Source organism: Passer montanus, unplaced genomic scaffold (genome assembly GCF_014805655.1).
Source record: "Passer montanus isolate IOZ18808 unplaced genomic scaffold, ASM1480565v1 scaffold10, whole genome shotgun sequence".
Lineage (NCBI taxonomy): Eukaryota > Metazoa > Chordata > Aves > Passeriformes > Passeridae > Passer > Passer montanus.
Window position 1 is genome coordinate 25,278,382 of NW_024356505.1, and position 25,913 is coordinate 25,304,294.

Genomic DNA, 25,913 nt, shown 5'->3' on the forward strand with positions numbered 1-25,913 from the left:
CGGGGGAGCGCCCGCCCCGCGCCGCTGCCCTCGGCCCCGCACCAGCGCCGCCGGCCGCGGAAACCGCCCCGAAAGAGAGAGAGAGAAAGAGAGAGAGAGAACTTGTTCGTCCGTCCCCGCCTGCCTCCCCGCCGCCCGCGCATCCTCTCCCGCGGCGCATCCGCCCGCCCTCCGGGTCCTGCTCCCCCCGTACTCGGGGCCGGTCCGCTGGCTCCGGCTGGAACGTTTCCCCGCTGGTTCCCTCGGAGGGGTTTAGTTGGTAGCGGTACACCGAGGAGAGGCTCCGTCCCTCAGGCATCCTGTCTCACCCTGCGGGGGAAGGGAGCTGGGTGGGGGCAAGCCAGGAAGGGAGGATCTCAGTGGCTCTCCTAAAATCTATCAGCAGGCTGCGAGGAGGGAAGAGTTTGGCACTTCGCAGCGAGGCTGGGCTTGTTTTCCCTAGCGGTGATGCCGCTGGACTGAGAGCGGCGCGGCCGCGCGAGTTAGGGGGACGGAGCCTCCCCCCCAGCTCCTTCCAGCGCCCCCCAGACCCGGTGCAGCGCCTTCAGCCCCGGCGGCTCGTCCGTGCCGCCCCACTGTATGAGCGCTGCTCCGAGGACAGGGCGGCTCGGCGCCTGCTAGGGCTGCTCTCCGCCGCCCCCCGGACTTCCCCACCACCGACGAGGAGCGGCGCGCACCCCGCACCCGGAGAGTTGTCTCGGCAGGCTCCGTGCTATGGCGAGGCTGCGGAGAAGCAAACTAGCCGCCGGATTTCTATTACTTTTCCAGTGCCTGAGCGAGCGCTGCCAGCTCGCCGGCGGGGAGACGCCGAGGCAGAGCCGCGGTAAGCGAGGCCGGTACCTGCCGGGCGGGGCCGGCCCGGGTTCTCCGCGGAGCCCGGGGCAGCGCGGCCGGGGCGGGGTCGGGCCGGGGCCGGGCCGGCTCCGCAGCCCCTCGCGGTGTGGGCTCCGCCGGCCGCTGCACGGGCCGCGTACGCGGAGAGGGCAAACGCCGTTCGGGGCTGGCTCCCCCTCCTCCCGAGAGAGGCCCGGGGTCCCGGCTTCTCATCCTTCCCTACCCTGGCTTCTCCGGAAAGAGCTCTCTATGACTTCATTTCTTATTTTAACGAGAATTCGGGACTTTCCTCCTTTAATGAATCTGCCCCGCGATCACTGGGAGCCGGTGCTGTTCCCCTCCCCAGCCTCTCCGCGGGGTCCCCGGAGCCTCCTTCCCAGCCATGTACGAGACGTGAGGGGCTCACCTCGAGAACCGGGAAGGGAGGGACGGAGCCCCCGGCGTCCCCCTCGCCCCCGCCAGCGCCCCTCGCCCGCCCTCCCGCGCCGGGGGCCCCCAGCTCTCCCGGCAGCGAGCGTGGAGGGATGGCAAAGTTTCCCTGCAGATCCTGCCTGGGAGAGCTAGCGGGCACTCTCCTCCCCCGCGGAAGTCAGTAGCTTGCAGCCTTCCCTGGAAACTGGGCGTTGAGAGAAGGAGAAAGATAAAGGAAGAAGCCCCAGGCGCTGTGGGACCTGTTCGTTAGGAGCGAGAGGCTCTGTTGAGTAACTTTGCTTGTGAAGTGTCAAGGTCCTCTTGTCTGTCCTTCCCGGAGACACCTGTTAATGCGTGACACACGGCACCTGTAGTGCTTTCTCTTGGGCCACTGTTTCCCACAGCGTGGGGTTCCCTTTGGATCACTAAAGCCTTCTGTGTCCTGCATTCCTCCGCTGTGGAGGGGAAAGCTGCTAAGGGAAATCTTGGCACATTTGCACATAGTGAGAAAGGTCGTGGGGTTTGTGTGTCAGAGGACCTTTCTGCAGCAGATTCTGGCTTTCAGGTATTTTCCAAAGCCGTGCCTGTGTAGTTGAAATACCAGCTAGATTATTAATAGATGGAACACGCCTACTGGCTTCCCTGGTGGAACAGAACTGCCCCTTCCTCCTTTCCTTAAAGGTTTGATACAAGTGTGAAAAGTTTTGTGGTCACTGTGTAACTGACCTGAACAAGAGAGGCTGGGTAGTTTTTTTAAATGTCCAGTGAGATTATGCACTAGACAGAGTGGGAGTTTCCCAGGCAGGGGCCTACCACTGAGTTTTGGAATTGCTAAACAACGGGGTAGCTCAGCAGGTTGCTGGGGCTCACATGTCACTTGGGGCCAAAGGGAAAAGCCGGGAGGAGAGTTTTCATGTACTGCTGCAAACCCCATGTTGCTGCACTCAGGGCTGAAGGCAACAAATGTTGTAATTTGTTAATGTTAGATGTAAGGGAGGAAAAAAGTGTAGTGGTGATATTAGAAAAAGAGAATTGCAATCTTGTGTAGTAGTGGACTGAACTCACAAAGTTTATTATCTTTCAGTCAATGTATCCAGCCAATAAGATATTAGTGCTGACTAATTGAAGTATAATATATCAGTGGGCAAATAAACACCACACATCACTGATTTAGGCTATTAAGTTGAAGTAGTCATCAATTTCTGTACCAGGAGGTGCTAAATAGAAGGGTTTCTAGTGGATTGCTTATTCATAACTCATTTAATAATGTCTTGTGTCTTCCTGAATGTGTTATGAAGTAGGAAGGAGTTTATAATCAGGCAAATATTGTTTTGATATTTAATACATTCTGAAGAAAATATAGCAAGTAGTTGTTTTCTTCCAGTAGCAGATGGGCAATCTGAAGTCAGTTTTGACATCTAGATGTTTATAACTTTGGCATTTTTTCCATAGTTCTTGATTTAAAAAAAAATCTATATTATTACACTAATTAAATGTCATTTTCAAAATGTGTTTTATATCCTCTTTTTGTTTGTTTGTAGTACTGTAGCTATTTGGGGAGGGGAAAAAAAATAAAATCAATGATAGACTGTGTCCAGTCAGTGAGAAGAGAAAAAATATGTAAAGCCAGAAATTGAACTTCAGGTTTTGCGGGTCAAAATGAAAAAAGTGATGCTTCAAAGTTTTACTTTATTTAGCACCTTCTGTATCCTTTTGGATCAGCTGAGATAAAACCTTTAAAGAATTAAAGAATAAATATTTGAGGTAGCTGCAAATTCTTAAGGGGATGCTGATTTTACCTTTTTGTCAAATACTCAGTAACAAAACCCCTTATTGACAATGAGTGGAATAACAGCATCATGAAATGGAAACATATAGTAAGCCCTGGCAGAGCTGGAGCCTGGGAGGATTTCTGAGGATGCCACCAAAGGGATACACTCTGATTTCAGGAGACGTGGGAAAAAAAATGCAAAGGCGTTTTTTGCCAGCTCATTAGAATTATCTTACCGCAGAAAATCAAGTCGGACCAATTCAAGTGAAATAATTTTCCAGGCATGCCGGAACTCACCTGGCTGCCCCTGGGGGTTTCTGAACGCAGCTTTTGTGCCAGGCTGCGCTGGCCGGAGCGAGCTGTGCCCGCCAGAGGGCGCAGCGGCGGCCGGCACGGCCCGGCTCCCTTCCAGCATCCATCCGTCCATCCATCCATCCATCCATCCATCCATCCATCCATCCATCCATCCATCCATCCATCCATCCGCCCCTGGGCCCGTGCACAACTTCCCTTTTGATGACAAAAATGCTAAAAATCCAGGATGGAGGTTCTTAAACACGAGGTGTGTGTGTGTGTGTGTGTGTGTGTGTTTTACAGTAGCCAAACTGAATATGATGTTGATTAAGTGAAGTGAAACAGACAGTCTCTTGAAAGCTCGCAAAACAATTAAGGGATCCAGTTGTGTAAGTGAGGGCTCACTACTGAAGTGCTGCCACAAAGTCTTGAAAGTGTTGCATTCTTTTGCAAATGTCATCAGTCAGAATTGCGAGGCTGTTATTGTAATTTTTATTACAATATGTAAAAGTATGTTCCAGAATCCTGATATAATTTATATTCATTGTCTCCAGACATCAGCATTCAGAGGGGGGGTAAAATTATTTTTATAAGATAAACTGCTATTAAGGAGTATTTATCTATCACTTATCTACTGATGAAATAGTAACATTTTGATATTGCCTGAATTTTACTCTGTTAAAAAAATCCATAATTGAGACCAAACTTTCATCATTGTACTTTATGACCTTTGGCTTTTATCTTAGAAGTAGAAAAAGAAATACAAGATTAGACAACATGTATATCAGGTATGTTTTCTCTGTTTCCATTTAAGGGTGTTTTTTTTGTTGGGGTTTTTTTTTTTTTTTTTTTATTTTCTCTGTTTGCATTTAAGGGGGTTTTTTTGGTGTTGTTTTTTTTTTTGTTTTAGTTTGGGGTTTTTTTGTTCTTGATTTGTAAACAAGGACTATTGGGTTAGAGAATCCTAGTGACATTTGAGAGAGCAAATCTTATTTGCATAGCATATATATTTTACTAAGATTTCTCTCTAAAGTAGTCATCTCTTTTTCTTCAACTTTCATACTGCTTCTTCCTCTTTTTTGGTGCTTTTTTTTCTTTGTCATTTCCTCTGAAAGAGTGGTTTGAAATACTGCTAGTAAATAGTGGGTAAATTAAGACTATAGTGAGGTTGGCTTAGGTCTTAAATTCAGTTTTACAGAAACTCATTTCCACAGTAAGATCAATACTCATAGTTCCTTGAAGGTTTAAAAATCCCTTGGGAAAAAGTGTTTTTGTTTGGCTCTGAATATTCCTGTTCAGCGTGTATATCCTCATACAGGCACCTAAAGTCCAGCAAATACTTGACTGAGATGTTAGGTTTTGTCTGACATGTTACTTGGAGGTGATGATAAATAACAGGGAAACTTATCTCTCTGCACTGTAAACAAATGTAGTCGAATGAAGAAAAGGTCTTTGGAATAGTTTTTTGTCTGGTGAAAAATTTATTAGCAACACATACAGGCCATTTAGAGCAAAATCTTGTGACATCTACTGCCTTACTGAATACCAGATTCCTCTTAAAAAATGCAGTTTGGGAGGGCTGTTTCCCTTCAAGGAAGAGACTCCTGAGACCTTGAAGGAGGTAGATGAAGAAATGCATAATGTCAGGTGATGAGAGACTCCCTGAGGAGAATAGTCACAGACCTTAGTATTTTTCATTAAGGACTTTTTGGCAAATTTTGGTGGAGCAGTGCTGCAGGTCCCCACACCTGCACAGACCTCAGGAGATGGAGCTTTGGACCTGAAACTTGTGTTTCCTGCAGGACTGCTATGCAGTGGTGCCTGGAAAGTTGCTTGGCTTTGAAGTATGCCAAACACAGCTATGACATGCCCTGTTGAATCCTACTAGCTTTTCTCCACAAAGGAGATAAAAATTTAATGTTAAAATAAATAAAAATAAAAGCATCATTTGACCCTGCTTTTTATAAAAGTCACCGTGGTTTCATTGGACTGTGTGAATTACGGCGTTCTGCTGCTTGTAACTCTAAAAGCCCTGGAAAAAAGAAATCTCTGTAACATCCCCTGTTTCAAAACTTACCAAGGCTGCAGTCTGTTAGTCTGAGAACACAGCTGGGGTCACTGGTATTTTGCATTCCCAGTGTGGTTCATGCTTCCTAAGAAAAATGAATACCAATGGAATTTAAGGCGGCCTTGGTTAAAGTAATCTCTCCTGAGGACCCTCTACAGAGGGAACAAAGGTAATTTGATGGGAGCATTTACGATCCAGTACAAGGAAGTGCTGCAAGCTTGCCAGCAGTGTGGAATTATATCCAACTTTTAGGTTTGATGCGGGCTGAGCTGGGAGTGTTAATGCGGTGCAATTGGCAGATGCTGTATTTTCTAAACTGGAGAATTGCATAATCACAGCAGGAACAAGAAGAACCTATGAGTTTGCTTTCTATGGAGAAGTATGCAGAGAGGCCATGCTAAGTACACATGAGGATTGTTTTTGGTTGTGGCTTCTCACAAATGAGCATTAAACATTGCCCTGAAGTGACGTCTGTGAGTGCTGGGTGCTGTGTCTCATCATGGAACACTTCCTCCGCTTTCTCCTCTTCTCTTTTTTTTCATCCAGCCCATAAACTTAACTTCAGTTAGCACTCCTTGCAGTTAACATTGAGCAATCAGTTGTGCTAAGTGTTTAGGTTTGAACGAGCTTGTGTAACCTGTTCATGTCCCTCAACCCAAGGGCAGTGTGTTAGAGTGTGTTTCTGGGCTGGATTTGACCCAGCCTTCTGAAACAGGCAAATGGAGCAGGTTCTAAGGCCAGGTCCAGGGTCAGGCATGGTGCTTGAGTTGAACACAGTTTCAAAAGTAGCATCTTTATGGGGTGATCCATCAAGAGAAGTGTAAGGATTGATGTGAAGGTAGGTACAAGACATCACAAGAATGACACCTGTGCTCTACTCAACCATGGTAAGATCCCAAGTGTTATATTTTCTTCAGTTTCAAGCACTGCACTTTAAGAAATATACGGACTAATTGAGGACTGTCATCTGAAGAAAAAAGGAAAGAGCACTGCTATAGAGAATAAAATTAAGAGATGACATGGTAACAATGTTAAGGTGTGTAAAAGGCTTCCACATAGGAGGAACTTGTCTTCAGCAGCAACTAATGACTGAAATTGCAGTAAGGGAGACTCCTATATGATAAGGTTAGAGGACCAGATTGTCTATGAGTATTCTTCGTCACTGAAACAGGTTAGATAAACATATGTCCAAAATGCCATTCTGTCAAAAAAGGCAGCTGTTCCTACCTTGGACCAATGGTCGACAATGTGACCTTTCTAGGTGCCACCCAGCTATCTGGAATCATTCTGTGTGGCTAGCTTTAAGTACACAGGGGCTTACCTTGAACTCTGCAGCTAGATAAAATACAAGCACAAATTCCAGTGCTCACTTAGCTTGAGGCCTCTGTCTCTTTTTTCCAATGATATACGTGGCTTTAATGTGATTTCAACATACAATTTCTGTGGTTGTAGACGAGTTAAGGACATTTAAAATTCTGCTGTAGTTAGTAGCTAGTGTTCTTATGTCATGAAATAAAGCTTTTTAAATCAGATTTTGTTCTTGTTTAGAACTTTTACCTTTTAATATGAACACTGTCTAGGTTCCATTATAAGCAGATAATTTTTTTTTTAAAGATATTCTCATAGTGACTTTTTTGCTCTTTAGGCAGAATCATTTATCTCATGCCGTTTTGTTCAGTGAACAATCCTTGACATGAATAGGAACAGTTCCACAAAGGGGATATATAAACCTTTCCATTTAACCTTTCTCTGGCAGTGTTTCAAATATATGTTGTGTCAGAGTTGATGCTAGGATCTCCATTCCTTTGCTTTACAGATGTAATTGAACTGTGTCAAAGGGCTGCTTATGTTTCAGGGATGCTATGCCATTTATAGTATTTACTGCAGCTTTCCTTAACTGCTGTCATAGGGCACATTCTCTGGGAAGTTTCAGCTGCATTGAGTAGCAGAATAGGATGCAGTGGTTACCCAGCGATAAGCATTTAGAGTTGTATTTAATTTTTAATTCTATTCGTGCATTACCTTTTATTTCCCCCTTTAGTTGTAATTTGCAAACTGCATCTCTGCTGAATAATTGCATCTTTTTTTCTCACAGGAGTTGCTGCTAGGCTAGTTGTAAAAGGTATCATCCATTGTAAATTCAGTGTTTTCTGAAGGGTTAAGGTTTGTTCATCACTATGCACATTCTTCTTTTATGAGTCAGCAGCTGAAGCAAAAATCCATTGGAAAATGTAGTCTTGGCCTCCATGGAGAACTGGGAGCCGACATGACTCTTTCTTGTGGTAGTTGCTCCATGATATTCTCCAGCTGCATGTTTCTGCTTTCCTGTGTGGGTTAAAAGTTTGCAAGCAAAACAGTGTGCATCTGCAATTCAAACTCAACCCTGGGGACAGAAACCCAGGGCCCTCTGTAAGGAAGCTCTTTGTGGCAGAACAGGTTTCAGAGTTCCTGGGTCCATCCTCTTTTGCCCCATCCTGCATCTCCTCCTTGCCCTTCCTGCTTGTTTCAGAGATTCCTCCTCACTTGCACTGTTTCAGCAGCTGATGTGGCCATGCTCTAGGTCAGGTGGATCAGACACTGAAGAGGAATTTTAAAAAATTTAAAGAGAGAGAGAGAAACAGAAAACACTACACTTTAGAAGAGGTAGTGGAGGTGAAATTAAAAATATAAGGAGGATGCATGTAGTATTTTGAAACCTATGAGCATTATGAATCATCTTAGAACAATATCAAAACATTGGAAAAGTAGAATAGCTGAATTCTGTTCAATACTACCAGGTGTTATGTAGGTTTAGTCAAAAAAATTTTCAAAGAAAAAACTAGTTGATATTGGAAAATTATGTCAAAGTCAGCATGCTCTTGTCAAGTATTTCACTGGCAAGTGACAAAACAAGTAGTTCTGAGATTGTTTTGATGATGATAAAATATCTCATTTCAAATTTTGCATTTGGACCGTTAACTTAGAATTTTGTATTATATATGAACACAATTAAAAAGCACTTTGATTTGAAGTTTGTGTGTTTGCGTATTTACATTTTTAAATTTAATTTCCTACAGCAAGCATTGACTATTCACTTTTAATCTGAATAAGATCAAAATTTTGATGAGGGTAGGAAATTAACTTTCTAGTCATCTGTATTTGAGACTTATTGTTGTTGAAAATTTGGCTGTGTAAGCCCTGTAAGTGTAGGCCATTTTATCTTGTAAAAAAAATTACTTTTATTTGATGACAGGAAAGGTGACAATGGCTGAAAAGGACAGTTGTCTTGATCATCCAGCTAGTGCTTGGAGGTTTTGGGTTTTTTTAACTTTACAGTATATTTCTCATTCAGGTTGCTTCTTGGTTAATAAGATGAGGCAACAAAATTAAAAGAGCATGTTTTTCAGATTGCAGCTGCTGTAAAGATAATATATTTATGTTTTACTTGTAGTGAAGATATTTGTGGGCTAGAAGTTCAGCATTTGGTGTATTGCAGAAATCTGACCTCAATATCAACACAATTTATTACTGTTTCCTATTTAAACTTATATATACACTGATCTAAATTGTAGTCTCAAATAAAATGGCTAACATGAATCACTGTTCTAGATTGTCATCAGTTCTGGTTTCTATTTTCTTTTTATTATGTCTGTTATTCATGTTCTTTTTTAAAAAAGTTTTTATGAATTAAGAATGTGTAATGCAATGCTTTTTAGTTTATTATGCAAACTCTACAAGAATTAATAACTGAAATGTACAGTTGTAGACTGTAGAAGTACACAGTTTTTCATGTTTACATTCAGCCACAGAGGGTTCTTTCCCCTCTCAAATATCACACTACTCAGTAACATAACTGCTGTCAGTTTTGCTAATGTTAATGAATTTATCCTTCCCAAACCTTTCCTGTATGCTGTTAGAGACACTTCTATCTTTCAAATGCACAAATGATACAATAACAGTAGTAAGTTGTCCTAACAATTTCTTACCTAGGACAGCATAGCTAAGAAGGGATAATTAGGTCAGCAAGTATTTCCTTGAGATGAGAAGCAGTTGTGTTGTGAAAGTCTGTTCCACATGCCCCATGCACCACAGGCCATCAGTAATGTGCTTCACTTTAACAACCTTTGAGCACGTGGTAAAATTGCAGCAGACCCAAGTATAATGTGCCACAGCATGTAACGTGGTCATTGAGTTACTACAGTAGCAAAAAAAAAAATTCTAGCATGCTTTATTTGCAGGCTTGTTGGACTTTATCTGGTTTTGCTTAGCCTGGTTCTTTTCCATTTATTTTTTGACTTAATATACTTGGCTTTTTCAGTCCCTGTTTTTTTCATGCACAATTACATGGACAGTGATTGCAGAGTTAGTAACACTGGTTTGGGTTCAATTCAGAGCCATTTTCTAGAATAACATTAATGACCTGCAAAATAACTCTTCTTGGAGAAAACTTGTCAATTTGACTGGAGGAAAGAAGCTACCACTGTCTTTTCTCAGCCTCTTGAGCATACTCCATACATCTGGAAAGCAGTGTAGTGTTCAAAAGTGGGAGGGATTATGCTCCACCTCAGCCGAGATATGCCTGAGGACTGGCAGATCTGCCATTTCATATTGTGTTCTACTGCAAGCTTGAAGCCAGCTTGTGTTCTTAATTTTATGTGCTGTGATGATGAACCTCTGACTTTTGATTCCTATCACTTTTCAGCAAGCAATTTGTATGCTCTACTTCTCCACTGTTGTTTTCAGACCATACTTGTCTTACAGCTTGCTTGATTGTTCCCAGTGTCATTGATATGTGTTTTATATTCATAGTTTTCTTATTCTTGGAAGACCTTGTAGAAGTCAGGTAATATCCTAGTTTTTTGAATAAGCAGGTGGTTTTAAAAAGTGACAGTTTTGCCAGAATTAAAGATTCCTTGTCCGTGTATGAAAGTATGAGTTTAATTTTTCTGCAATAGCGGATCTTTTGAGTTTCCCCTTGTTTCTTCAAATTCAGCTTCTCTCTGAATTCTTATCCTTCAATTCCCTAATCTCAGATTTTAAATCCCAGTGAGACCTCTGATCAAGTAACCTGTCTGTCTGGAAAAAAACCTCCAGATTAGAGTTGACTGAAGGTTCTGATTAGTGCAGAGACCACAAGGCTTTGTCTTGGACTGCTGCAGATTTTCCCATTTCTGATTCTCCTTCGTCACTCAGACTTGCAGCAGGAGAGGGGTTTTTCTCTCAGCTGTTTATATAACACGTCCCAAACTGCAGCATTTTATGCTCTAGGTGATAAGTTCTTTTCCTAAACACAAGCATGTCTGAAGGATAGACAGAGGAATACTGGGTCAGATTTCTGCCTGTTGGCACTTTGACAACTTAAAAAGACTGTGTCCAAATCTTTTTGGTTTTGTCATTGAGTTCTTGGAGACAAGAGAACGATGGTGTTCCAAAAACTGTAAAATTATTTTTCCTGTAATTAAACTTTAAACATAACAATCCAGATTCAGAAATTGCTAGTCAGAAGAAAGAATTCCAAAGCACTCGGGTTAAAACCCTGCTGACCAGAATGCTTTGATTGCTCAAATAGTTTATCATCCTAAAAAAACAATCATTGCAAGATGTAAATTATTGTTTTGCTTGATAAATATGAAAGCAGCCTTTACTGGGCCTGTGTCTTCATGACCTTTTAAGTAAAAAGATTATTGACAAATAATCTATAACACATGTATGTATACACCATCCATGTATAGTACTGTGTCTCTGATACTATAAATCATGCTGAAGTTTCCTGTAGAGTAAGTATCTTGCTGAAAACAGAACTGATAGATCAGCAGACTGGTACTTTTCAGCATGTGCTGTTTTATCACTGATGGTGGGTTTTGTTTGTTCTGCAGAAGTAGTGATAAGTTAAAAAAGCTGTATTTTAAAAAGCTGTTATTCTTATTTTGCAAAGTATATGTGTTTCCCTCCTCCCATCTAATTTGAAAAAAATACTACATTATAATTTAGGTAATATATCTAATAGAGCCATCAGTTGAGGGGGGAATCCAACAAAACAAGAGAAGAAAGCAACAAGAACAATAAAACAAAAAAGGGGAGGGAGGGGTAGGGGAGACAGCAGGAATGAGGGGAGGAAGGGGGAGGAGCAACCCACCAAAAAAATAACAAACCAGACCTCAAATGGGCTGCACACTTTGCAGCATTTGGAGTTGCATATCTAGGCTTCAGTTACGGAAAACTTCCCTTATTTAGAACTGTGCTTAAATGCTTGCTTAACAGTATCATTCTATACCAATGGTGTCCTACAGATGAGTGGACTGAAGAAGATGTAGATGTTTAAGATTTTCATGTGATCTTGGACTTTGGAATGTGGCTGACCCAGAAGTCCCAGTACATTTGCAACAGAGACAATAATTTTTGCAGCCTTGTTGCAGATCCTGAAATGGTTTGAGGGGAAAAGGATCTTTCAGCAGGTAGAAAAGGCTGACCTCTCTGTATAGTTGTAGTGGATAACAGCAGTGAGTAATCTCTTCTAATGCATATTGCATTGTTCTTTAAGTGCTGGGCACAAGGATTTTTTTTTCCGTAATGTGATGCGGAAGACACATTTAGGAGATGCACAAACTAAATATTCACTTAGATTTTATTATCTCTCTCCAAGGGACTGAAATGTGGCCTGAGCTTGAGAATCAATAAGCACACATGGCTCACATCAAATTTAAGTGTAAACACTTATTACATGCTGCTTCTTGAATGCAAATTTATGGTTTATTGTTCTGCTTTTTACACAAAAACATTGCTGTTGGCTTCAAGGGATGACCCAGAGATGTTAATGAATCACATTTTTATCCCTAAGCATGTATGGATAATAAACTGAAGGTGCAGTCTTCAGGATAGGAAGTTATATCCAGCTTTGTCTTCAGAAGTTTGCTCTAGTTAGAGCAGGTTGTAAAATAAAATTAGTTCTTTCAGCTTTAGCTTTGACCCTCCCATGCCTGTATTTGAATTTCATTATTTTATCCCTATTCTGCTGTTTTATGACATAGCCTACTAGGCGTGCACACCAAGCCAGCATTCCTAGTGAAACTTAAAAACTCTGTGGCCAGAGAGATTGTCCAGTGTTTGGTTACATTTTCTGCTGTCATAATTATGTTTACTGATCATCATAAATCCACTGTAGTTTTAACTTCATCTCTCTACCTGAGAGCCTGGGACAGATGCTAGTACAGTTGTAGAGCCAGCCAGTTGTCCCTCTCTTTCCAATAATCTATTGTTTCCAATAATCTATTGTTAATATAAGGAAGTTTTAAAGTAGAATTCAAATACATTTTGAGGTTTGCTATAAAGCAGGAGAAGGCAAAGAGAAAAAAGATTTAAAAGATTTAAATTCAATATAGAAAGAAAAATAGTTGCTACCTTTGCAAGCCTGAATTTGGCACAGCACTTGAAAATGTGACTGAAGCATGTGCTTAAAGAGAAGTGGATATGTAAAGCCTTCAACAAAATGACTTGTGCTAGAACATGCTGGTAGGTGTTGCTAAAGTGTTTATAGGGCCTTTTATACATAGAGTTTAATTTAGGGAAAAAGAAAGAGGTTATATTCTACCCTTACATGCTTCAACACAGCCACCGTTTACTCCTAAAAGAGCAGCTTGAGCCAATTTGAAATGAGTCTTCAGCCCACAAAGCCTTGCCTCTAATTCTGTAGTGTGCTCAGCAGTGCTCAGTGCATGTGATGTATTGCAGTGTGGGATTCTGTCACAGGACAGCTTGATGCCACTTTCCCACAGACAGCGAGCATGGCTTGTGTGCTCCCAGGAAGAGAATGAATGAATGAATGGGGGGATTTCTACCTCGTTGCTGAAAACCTACTCCATACCTCAAAGCTGTTCATTATACTCTTTGAAGGCATTTGGGATTTGGAGGCTGAAAGGTTCTGGATGCCTTTTTCTTTGTTGATGTTTTTATTTGTATTATTTATTTATAATGTATGATAATTTAGTTTGCTTATATCTAAGGATAAAGGAAGTGCATTTGGTTTTAGAGTGCTTGAGACTTTTTAAAAGGGAAAAAAAAGAATCAAGCAGAGGAGTCCATGAGTTGACTGTGGGAGCTATGAGACTATTTGCTGGGCAGGAATGAAAGACCTGATTCAGTTCTCTCTATACATTTTAGCAGCCGTATTAATTCTGTGGGGCTATTCAGCCTGGAAGACTAGAGAGAGAGATCAAAACATCCATGTGAATTAAAAAAAATAGGTTACTTTGAGGACAAATATTCTGCTACTGTAATTTAAATCTGTAGGGAGCCAGAGAGTGAATGGGGAGATTTCTACCTCGTTGCTGAAAACCTACTCCATACCTCAAAGCTGTTCATTATACTCTTTGAAGGCATTTGGGATTTGGAGGCTGAAAGGTTCTGGATGCCTTTTTCTTTGTTGATGTTTTTATTTGTATTATTTATTTATAATGTATGATAATTTAGTTTGCTTATATCTAAGGATAAAGGAAGTGCATTTGGTTTTAGAGTGCTTGAGACTTTTTAAAAGGGAAAAAAAAGAATCAAGCAGAGGAGTCCATGAGTTGACTGTGGGAGCTATGAGACTATTTGCTGGGCAGGAATGAAAGACCTGATTCAGTTCTCTCTATACATTTTAGCAGCCGTATTAATTCTGTGGGGCTATTCAGCCTGGAAGACTAGAGAGAGAGATCAAAACATCCATGTGAATTAAAAAAAATAGGTTACTTTGAGGACAAATATTCTGCTACTGTAATTTAAATCTGTAGGGAGCCAGAGAGTGAAGATAGGAAAAGATATATTCAGAAGCTCTGTAGAACTCTATAGAGCAGCTGTGTCCATTTAGAGGAAAACGCTGCATTTGCTATTCTAATTTGGTTTATTTTTCAGTATTAAAAAGTATTTATAAAAAAAAATAAAACAAGATACCTTCTCTGATTCTATTCTCCTGAAAATCACAGAAAGGAAGGAAGTATCTTTTGCACAGTTTTAGGAATGTTACTAACTTCTAAATTATATAGGACAGGTAGACTGGGAAGGAAAGCTTCCCAACTTTTATCTCCCTGCCAGGTGACTGCTATTATCAATGGCTGCCTTGTAAAAAAAATACATGAGGAATGAAAAGACTTTTTGTTTGGGTCTGCTGGGCTATGCTTCTAGGCATTTAGGAGCTTCCTTTTTCATCACAGAACACCTGTTTCAGCCAGGCATCACAGGATGGGGGGAGCAAAGGCCAGGAAGGCAAAGTGGGACCCTTCTGGTCTGTGCCATTTGTACAAAGGTCCAGTTGTTTCCATGTTCTGTAAACATGTTTTCTGAGGGGAAATGAGAAAAAAAATTGAATAATAGTGATAAACTACAGGCTGTTTGCTTGGCCCTATGGTAATTTCCTGTATCTTTAGAGCTGTACTGTGGCAGTAGTGATTTAGCTTGTAGCTCTGACCATCCTTGAGGCAGTAAATCCCAGCAGAAAGCACTAAGTTATAACCCAAAATAATGCTTCATTAAACATGGGATGCTGAATTTACAACATGTTCTGCTCTCCGTGCACATCCCTCTGCAGTTGTGGGCTGTATTTCCTTAACTTCTTAACTGACATGGTAGGTCATTTACCTTTGTTTGCTGAGGCAAACTGCTCCAGTCTTCAACATTCCCAGGAATCCTAAAGCACATTTCTGATCAGAGGTGCCAATTTCCCTCAAGTTGCTCTTTTTATCAGTAACGAGGCATCTCTGCTCTTTCTTTGGGATTTTCATACCCACCTGCCAAGGTATTAGTGGGAAGTTCATTGACCTATACCTACTCCTGTATTTGTATTCATCCAGCCAGCTGGTATCTGAGGGCCATTCTACATACTCAATGAAAACTTCCGTGTACATTTCGTGATTTAAAATCATGTCATGTGCTTTTTATCCCTCCCATCTCTCTTGGTATTGATGCTGTAATATATTTTACTTACCATTTGTGGATTTAGAATGGATGGATTTGAATTTTGAAAGAATCGCTTACAATGTTTTCCATAGGTTTCATCATCACCATTTATTAAAGTTGTTTTTAAAGACTGATGAATTTAGCAATAAAACTGCCACATCTAATATCTGTTATTCCTTTTCATTTTACCAAAGGAGCATCCAAGTATTGAATGACTTGCCAAGATCACACACAACAAATTTAGTGTAGAAACAAGAAAAAAATCACACAAGTTTTGTGTTTTCACGTTCAACCTTCAAAGCAGACACCGTATGCTTTGTAGTGATAGAACTACAAACTTAAAATTGAATATACAAGAGCTACTTACTAAAACACAAGCCAATAGCATCCTTACAATTTCTGTCAGAACTCCACCATCCGCCAAGAGCTCTTGAACTTCCATTTAAATATTTGGCAGTCCAAGACTGGTTTTTTACTCTCCCTGTTGCTGCAAGATGGCATTCAAGCTTACTGCTGAGTAGAGCTGCAGTCTCTTAAATTAGGGAATCTGTTTTGCTTCCATGAGAATACTAACATATGCTTTAAAGAAAAAAAAAAAAGCCCAAACACATAAACTACAAAACAAAAACAACACACAAAAAAATCTACAAAAAGAATTTCATCAAAAAAAAAAAAGGCCTATCAGTCTGGCTGAAGTTATTAATTTAGTTATGGATTGTATTTACTTGCCATTTTAGATTTTTAAACACTTTTTTCAATTCTCGTCTCCTTTTTGTCCTCTTTTGACTTTTTTTAAATTTTTCCTTCAATGCTGTGAGCAAGAAGTAGAAATGGAAGTTATATGAGGCCGAAGGAACAGGCAGAGACCCCCACTGTCCTGGAGTAAAGGTTTGGCAGGGAAGTGGAGGCCTGGAAGGGTCTAGGTTTACATTCAGCATCTCTTACATCGTTGTGAAGAATATAATGAGGGTTCTACAAATCTTAGAAGAGAAGAAATCTGGAGAAATGCCATAACCCAGGGATAGTTACACATACCAAGAGCTTTTTTCAAATGCTGCTTTCAGATGCTCTTCAATAAGAGCATGAGGTCCTTTGCCTCAGTGTGCAAAGGGAAAAGAAAAATCATGTGGCTCCCTAATATTTCTTCTGGCCTACATATAAAACATACCTACCTGGTCTTTCCCTAAATTACACTACATAGTTACAGGCAGCAAAAATTACTTAATATTGTAACTGAGCTTGGTTTTGGGACCTACCAGCAGCAGAGGTACTCCACCATTTAAGCTCTGGTATTAGAAGAGTCCCATATTCTTTACAATGTGGAATCCAGCACAGCCATTTTTGAGATTCTTTCCATGATGGAAAGATTGTAGAAGGTGTAGTTTAGAAATATAATCACAGAATCCTTCATCACCTCAGTTTACCTTGAAAAAGATATGCCAAGTTGCCAAAGAGCTGTTCTCAAATAAATGATGGCCAAGAAAAGGCAGCCAAATGTGACCTGTTAATTTTCTTCTGCAATAAATGCATCTGAGCATTTAATCTAATATAAAGACCTCTTGTGATATAAAATTAATGACCTGCATGATTTTTTTTAAGGTCTGCTATAAATTAGATGCATCAGTTGGATATTTTGGGGTTTTTTTCCTAAAGAACTGTTATCTGGTTTGGAAGTTTAATCAAGCCATTGAGTTTGTCTCATTTCTGAAAGATATACAATTGCACTAATATTAAGAGCAGATTTCTAGGAAAAAAATATGTTAAAAGTTTTCTAATTCTTTACTTAATAACTTCCATGAGGCATGTGCTCCATTTAGCTTGGAATGTCTGGTTTTACAACAACCACAATACACTCGGAATGCTCTCCACAAAACTGAAAATATGAAACTTTAATGAATGAGATGAATATAAGTTACAGTTATGCCATGCAGTTCTGCAACTGTTACTGTACAGTTCCCTAAGTGCTTAATCTTGGGCATTTACCACTGACGTCAATAGGAACTAAGTGACCAAAATCTCCTTAAGCACTTCGAGATGTGTGGTATGCAAGGTTATATTTTGCATTTAGTTTATTTTGCATGCATTTATTTTCTATTCAATTTCAAAATAATGCCAGGTAATGTGGGAGTTTTTGAAGCTTAGTAAGCAATTCACTTTGGAGCAAATTGAGTTTCAGCCATTTAGTCTTTGAACTCAAAATAGTAAAGATAATAGTCAGTCTTGGGACCAATAGCTTCTGATCTGCAGTCTGCTGTACTCAACAGGACTTTTGAATATATGTTTCTTGAAGAACATTTTACATTGGTTACTGCAGAGCTCAGCTCTGCTGGTCTGGGAAGCACAGAGCTCTACGTACAAGAGGTTGCCAGGTCTTATGATCCCCTTCAGCTGCTAAATAATTTTTAAAGAAATGTAAGCTGTCCCAGCTGTGTAGGAAGAATGAAAAATCAATTAGAAATATTTAGAAGGAGCTATGAGACATTGCAAATTTACATATTGAAAATACTTGTGAACCCATTTTGACATTCAGTATGTAACCTCTTATAAAAATTGAAAGATAGGAGGGTGTTTGTAGGTACTTGTATCACAGAATCACAGAATATTCTGAGTTGCAAGGGGCCCACAAGGATCACCAAGTCCAGCTCTTAAGTGAACAGTCCATAGAGGGATTGAATCCAGTCTTGACATTATTAGCACTAGGCTCTGACCGACTGAACTGTATATGTAAATGCATATGTGTAAATATTGTCATATTTAAAGATGAGGCTGCACATCAGTCATACAGTAAATTTTCTTTGTGTTCATTCTTTATTTGCATATTCCTACGTTGATTTTCACAGTCTTTATAATAAGGATATTATTTTGAATATTTGGTGTGCTTACTTTCCAGAGATACCATTCCTTTTACTATTCTCAGAGCATATTCCACTCCAAGTTTTGCTTTTATTTATTGATGGAATGTCATGTATTAAGGAAATACAACCTTTATTCTAGCTTAATTACTGTTTTCAGTATTTTTTCATCATTTTCATGCTCAGTGCTAATCAAAGTCATAATTCAATAAACTGCGAAGAACATCTAGTAATTATCTTTTCTCAATGTTTACTTTCACTTTTCCACTTTTGACTTCTATTAGTAACTCATACAGTTTCTAATAGTACCTCGTAGTGCATTCAAATAAAGTGACTACCTAGGGATGTCAGGGTTCTTCTGACTGCTTTTTGCTAGTCTTTGTACCAGCAACTTCACATGTTGATGATCATTGTGCACGGCTATATCTGTGGATGTTAGTCTAAATTTGCTTTCCTTACTCTGGCAAAAATCCTAATGGCTTCAGTAGTAATTTCCCTGTAAAGGTTTATACCTGTCCCCAGTGGAGAAGCCTGGAGTCCCAAGGGGAAGAAGGCGCAGGAAGCTCACAGAACTCTCCAGCCCAGGAGGATAATGAGTCTGGTCACCCAGTGAGTGACACAGCTCTTGGAGGGTGGGTGACTTCTCCTCAAGTCTGTGGCACAGTGAAGTGGGGTCTTCCAAGGTTGTTAAACCTGGGGTCTAAAATTCACGTTGAAACAAAAGCCAGATCATGCGGAATCAATAGTGTAGTAGGTATTTACTGCTTCAAAACTCTCTGTGGGCTGCAGGATCAAGTTTCAAGTTTCAATCCCCTACTTTCTTATACATCTAATTGGTTTCTCTGTAGCAGGTGGATACTTTTTGTGTTTGGTATGAGTTATATGCTTATCATATAAAATAAAATAGAGGAATAAGTTAAATCCAAACAAGATGATTGGAGTTTACTACTCTTAAAACATTGTTCTTTTATTTGGGGAAGAAGGAACTGAAGAGATTGGGAAAGCCTAATGACTTTTCATATATAGACCTCATTGGCAGTTATGCCTATGTAATTTCCTGCTCTTGGGAGTTTTATGACCTCTTCAGCCCTGAGTTGCTGTCTTTTACTGCAGCCCTCCATCTGCTGAAGAGAATGAATCTTGCGAGAAATAGTTGTAAGAAGGGAAGGAGCTTTGTTGCTCTCCCTTAGCAAACTATTACCACCTTCCTCAAGATTCTTCATTAGGACACCTGAAGTGCTACATTTTTTAAGAGGGTTTAATTATAGGTCTAGTGAAATGTGAATAAAGAAAGAGCTCACCAGGCCAACAGATGTTGAAGCAAATTACACAGTGTTGTTGAAAGAGGAGCCTTTGAAAATATATATACTCAAAGATCTGTTATAATTTATCCAATAGTTAGAGCAAACAAGTTCCCTACTGTTTTTACCTCATAATGACAATAGGAATAAAAAACATTCTCAACTGAATTATCAGTCCAGGCTCAATCTGTATTTTAATAGGCGAGTTACTCATTTTGCAGATGGTTTTGTAAGAAACATGTTTTGTTGTTTTTTGCTTTGTATTTAGATCACTGAATCATGAAAATATATTTTTTCTAGGGAAGAAAATGAAGATTTTACCTTTTTATCCTTTGATTTTAAGTTTCTTCCTAGCAAAAAAAAAAAAAAATCCTTTTTTAAAATTTAATAGTATTTGACATTTTGCCATGTATTTAATTAGTCAAAATGAGAAAAACAGTAATGTAGGCAATTCTACCCAAGCTTTAGACATTTTGAAACAATTATTTTAAAATTTCAGTTATATACTGACAGCGATTACAAAATGTTGTTGAAAGAGGAGCCTTTGAAAATATATACACTCAAAGACCTGTTATGATTTATCCAATAGTTAGAGCAAAGAAATTCCCTACTGTTTTTACCTCATAATGACAATAGGAATAAAAAACATTCTCAACTGAATTATCAGTCCAGGCTCAATCTGTATTTTAATAGGCGAGTTACTAATTTTGCAGATGGTTTTGTAAGAAACATGTTTTGTTGTTTTTTGCTTTATATTTAGATCACTGAATCATGAAAATATATTTTTTCTAGGGAAGAAAATGAAGATTTTACCTTTTTATCCTTTGATTTTAAGTTTCTTCCTAGCAAAAAAAAAAAAAAATCCTTTTAAAAAATTTAATAGTATTTGACATTTTGCCATGTATTTAATTAGTCAAAATGAGAAAAACAGTAATGTAGGCAATTCTACCCAAGCTTTAGACATTTTGAAACAATTATTTTAAAATTTCAGTTATATACTGACAGCAATTTCTCCTCTTTTTTTTTTTAATATCTAGGTGACTTAAGAAAGGGAAGATTATTTCTTTACTGTTTTGTTAAAAGGGATTTTGGTAGATCTTCTTCTACTTTTCTCCCAAAGGCATTTGTTATGTATCTCCTAGAAATTGTTAGTTCAAATAGGGAAAGTGGTTACCAACAGAAGAACTGTAATGAACATGGCAAGACTCTGTGAAGAAGAAAGCAGAAGCAGCTTCTCTACAAGCAAACAGAAATTCTCCTAAATTGGCTTTGGGAACTGGTCTTCGTTAGTATTTCCATAATAAATTGTCATTAAAATGGGAGTATGCTAGTAAATTCTCCTCTTGTGCTGATGACTCCTTTTAATCTGTGTCAGAGATGGACTAGTAATTCCTGTAAAAAAATAATAAGGAGATGGCAAAGTATGAAAAAGGCATGAAATACAACATTGTCAAAATTCTCACATTTGTTGATTGAAACTGAAAAAAACTTATAATCTGCCTCCTTACTGGAGAAAAGACTGGACAATAAAAATGTGTGATAGAGTGGAAAAACATGAGAACCATCTCTTTTAGCAGTGGGAAAGTATGCTGATATAACTGAGCATAAAATATTTCATAAAGTTCTGATCATTCATTTGCTGTAAAAATTCGTTCAAATTGCAAAAGGTGCAGAGGAAGCCTATTGGGATGAATAGGACAAATAAGTCTCTGTGAGGTAGGATAAATTCCTTTAGTCTCACAAAATAAAGTCTGGAAGAAGTCATAATACCTTTCTGTAAATATATTTTGGGAGAAAAAGCAGAGAAGAGGAGATATTTGAGGTAATAGGAAATAATGAAATAATAATTTGAGGAAATAATAAATAGATGTATGTTGGCCATAAATAAATCTATGCAAATACAAAGATCAGTAACCAGTAGAGAAGGGGGATTCTGAATGTGGTTCCCTTTCGAAGTCTAAGAGATTTCTAATCAATGCACACCTAAACTTTATGGAATATTATATGGGGGTACACATCTGCTGTCCTAAATCTGGTGTTACTGCTGCATAACTTCACCTGCTCCTTTTGAGTCCTGTAGTGCAGTACTGCAGAGAAACTGTTTTCTCCATCTTGAGAGGTAATAAATGAGTCCTTCAACCCTGCTCAATCTTCCACAGATAAACACCTTTGGGAGCAGTACGAGGGAAGGGTGTTGCCCAAAGTGTGTGATTGGAGATGTAAGAGAAGCAGACATGTTCACAGGCAATCCACTTTTTTTGTATGTTCTGGCTTTGCGATTTCCTTTTTGCTGTAATCTGAAAAGACACTTAAATGGTGTGTTCTAGACTCTAAAACAAGTGCCACAGATTCTGCTGCCTGGAGAGCATCCCAGTGGGCCTTTGTCCAGGAGACTTGGCTTGCACTTTCACCGACAGTGCTGTGGTCATAACTTTTCTGTTTCTGCTCCAGATCTCCCAGAGAGAGTGGTTTCTCAGCATCACAGTTGTATGTCTAACCTGCTGGCTTCTGCTCAGCCTTTGTGGCATGATTGTTTATCTGCAGATTTCACTCAAGGTTTCCCCATAATGTTATTATGATAGGTGCTTATATAACCCTGCTGTACTACTTTGCAGTCTGTCCAAACCTTGCAGCATGAATATCAAGAGGATGACTGGTCATTAGGTTATAAAACTGTTGTGGCCCCTGTGTAGTGGAGGATGGAAAATGAAGCATCATAGTTTGTGTTTGAGTCATAGACAAACATCATAGACTGTGTTTGAGTCCTTCAAGCATTCCCCTGAAGGGATACAGGTATGTCACACACATCAGAAAACCTGTTTCCTAATCCCATAATTAATTTATCAAGTTCCATGTTTACATTGTGTTGGCTCCTGAAGATGATGTAATTTCAGCTATGGGACTAATGCAAATTTGGTGTGATAACAAATAGTAAAATTTTATCATTATTTATTAGTCTTTTCACTATCAAAAGCAGCTTAAAGCTAATCTGGAGGAGACGGGACAGGGACATCACATCTGTGTGTCCCAGCACCCACTGACAGTAGAAGTTGTTTGAGCTCCAGGATTCAGGGAAACTTATTGATGTTGCCTATGTTTCTCCACACACAAATAAAGACATATGTCCAAAGAGTTTAGCAAGTAGGAGAAGGATGGCTAAGGGAGCTTTTTACCCTGACTCATCAATACCAGTTGCACACATTTCTGCAAAGACAAACTGTAAGAGCTTCTCTGCCCTCAGGACTCCCAGAAAAGGCAAGTGTTGCAGCAGTTGTTTTAAATGCAATTGTGGTTTAGGAACTGATTTTTGGTAGTACCTCGTTAGTATAAATAAAATTTATTTACTGCATATCAAAAAACTTCAGGTAACAGGAACACCTGAGAGAGAGCCAAAATTTCCGTTGTGTAAGTTATTGAATTCTTTTTTCTGCTTCTGACTTGGTCTTTTTCTTTGGTTCACCGAAGCACTGATTGGATGTACAGTATATCCCATGTAATTATTAGCATCCAAGCACTGATTATAGGGAAGCAGATGTCACAAAAAAACATTATGGTAATAAGAACATGCATTTAGCAGCTAAATTTTGCTATGGCTGGAAACCTCCTCTTTGTGAGGAGCAAGTGCTGCAGTGTTTTGCCTGGCATTAGTACTGTTCAAAGTGATTTTTATCAGTAATTGGAGAAAATAGGAATGTAACTTTTAGATTTTCTTTGGTGATGTTGGAATGTATATCTCCTACACCAGTGTGAAGATTGAGCAACCAATAAATTAACTCTGGTACAGTGTTCAGGCTTTTTCAATGCAGCTGATAACAGCCTTGTATCCCTGCCTTCTTGAACCAAGCTTTGCCATGCAACTGACTCCAAAATTAAATGCCATGAGGCTCAAGAAATCATGGGATTTGTTAAGAAATAATAATACTGGCATTATTTATTTGCTTATATAATTTCTAAGTTGTCCAGACTAATTCCTTTTCTCCCTGAGAAGCCATAGTAAAAGCCACAATCTTTATTCAGTGGCAGCAGTTCTGTAATTGGTCTTTTAAAAAATGAAGTATGTGGGAACTAATGGCACTTACCTGTGAGTGCCCAGTAGTATATTAAACTTATTTAATTTCTTTCCATTGTTTGGCCTCCTTTGCTCTCTGGGTCTTAGGTACTTTGAATGGTTTGTATTGCTTCCCTATTTTAAGGTCTCTCCACAGACTTGTTAGCTCATAAATTAGACTGTGCCAGCTTATGCGCTATACCCTAGGCTGATAATCCTTTCTCTAACCCTTCCTTGCTGGTGCTTCACCCTGCTGCAGCAGGAGCTGGTTTTGCATCATGTATGATGTATGGTGTGCATTCCGTATAGCTTGGAACTGAAGAACGGCTGGAATTTCTTTCCCTTAGGAAAAAAATTGCATCAGCCCCTCTGGCTGCAGGACTTAGGATGATGGAATTTTCACAGGGTTGCCATCCAGCTTTGGTAAGTGCAGTGGTCATATGTAGCACTAACTAACAAGTGCTGGAAACACAGCTCTGTCCCTGGTATATAACCTCAGAGCAGTGGTGACTGAGTTCTTTGGTGGTGGGGGAACTTCGATGGCAAAAAATAAGGTTAGCACACCATTATTTGATGCCATCTGGGAGAGGAGCACAAAGTGGGGTCTTGTGGAGTATGAGGCTGGAGTATGAGGCTCTTCTAGTAATTTGATTTATCACTGGATGTCCTTGAGAAATGGCTGCATGACTGAGAAGACTACAGATTTCAGTACTGACCTAGGAAGAAAACAGTTGTTCTGTTTTCTTCTCTCTCCAGTTCTGTGCTCTCACAGGATTTATCAAGTGAATTTTTAAGTCAATAAAGCCTGTTTTCTCCCCTTTATAACTTCCATAAAAATATTTCTTGCTTTTAGAGAGATCATTGCAATGTGTGAATTGTCAGGCTGGGAGCTGCTTTGTCAGAGTGGCTTCCATTTAAATCTCCATCATTTTAGACCAGAGGTTGGGGCTCTTCACACAGGATTGCTGTGACATCTGGGGCCTTCCTACATGTCAAGTCCATCATTTTCAGTGTTCCTTTTAGCAAATCTGCTTGAGTGTGATCTTGAAAACTGTGCTTGAGTTCTGAAAACTGCAGATATTGAAAGGCTCTTAAAACACTGCTAAGGTATGTGAAATTTCTGGATAGTACTTTCAAAAGGGAAATAGGATTTTTTTAAATGTTATTTTTTTCAGATATATGGTTTATATAGCAGAGTTCAATTTGTGTGTGTACATATGCAAATACTCACCCATAATTTTCCACAAATATTTTTTAGGCATTTTATTTTCTTCCCCTTTCTTTATTTACATCTCACTGACTGTAACCTTTATGTTGCTGCATTGGATGTTCTTGTCTGATGGATTTTCTTAAGGTAACCTGGGGATGAGTGTTCACAAAAATCACTGCTATGATTCTAGGGCTTCAATTATCTCCTGGGGCTCTGCTTTAGGAAGCATACTTTCACAGTTTCTGCCTTCATGAGAATCTTCTGATTGAATAATAGCCTTGAATTCCATTAGGAACCATGTGGTTTTTCCTGAGCAAAATAAGGAGAAGGTGGTTATTTTCCCATAAGCAACATGTTTAATTTTCTTGTTGTCTATCTTCACATTACACATGTGCTGCTCTTGTTGTCATTCATTAATTTTCCTTTTGAGATCCTTGTTCAGTCATTATTTTCTGCCAAGTCCTGAAGAATGGATTTATATAGGGTTTTTTTTCAACTCCTCCTTCTTTCTCTGAATTAATTATAAATTGAATCATTTACTATCTGCTTGTCTGTGTTCCAAGCAAATGATAGTTGTGTGTGCATTTGATTGCCTTGGTTATTATTTTATGTATTTCAATTTCTGAAGTAATCATAGTTTGACAAGTGCTGTCCATTCTTCTGCATGTCAAAGACTCCATGCTGAAAGGGAAATTACAGAGAAAACATGTTCCACAGATGGAAGTGCTACGTGACTATTCATGTAAGGAGCCAGTATGGCTTTTTCCTTGGCATGCAGCTATAACAGAGTTTTAGTTAAACTAAAAGAAGTCTCTATAAATAAAGTATATTAGGCAAATATAGATTAGGCAAAGTGATGAATATGACTCAATGTAATGTATTGGCTGTTTTGCAACTGTGATTAAACGATGACTACTTTTGCAGGGCAGTTGTAGTATAGGAAGCATTTTCTTTTTTGCCACTAAGAGTCTTTAATGCTTATGGTTGATAGCCAAATTGGAGAAGCATAAATTCAGGTGGCTACAAAAGAGTCTGAGCTATGGTACAGTAAATTATGGTGTTTCTCTCTAGTCTGCCAGGTTGCCATGTGGGATTTGCCTTCTGCACCTTTGTTCTGTCGATGGCCTCTTTGCTAAGGCTCACAGCAAACACAGTAGTTGGGAGCATAGAGGGTGGTTTTGCCACATATCTTTGAAGATATTTAAGGATGTTACA

At 39.4% G+C, this 25,913-nt stretch overlaps 1 protein-coding gene across 1 annotated transcript in view; it reads left to right on the forward strand.

The window, feature by feature from the left end:
* The first annotated feature begins 276 nt into the window (after positions 1–276).
* The window catches only part of PLXDC2 (plexin domain containing 2), a 251,777-nt gene continuing 226,140 nt past the window's right edge, over positions 277–25,913 (forward strand). Inside the window, exon 1 of the mRNA XM_039709905.1 lies at positions 277–823. Within this exon, the coding sequence (XP_039565839.1) occupies positions 715–823 (109 nt within the window). The 5' untranslated portion in view covers positions 277–714. The remainder of the gene's footprint in view (positions 824–25,913) is intronic.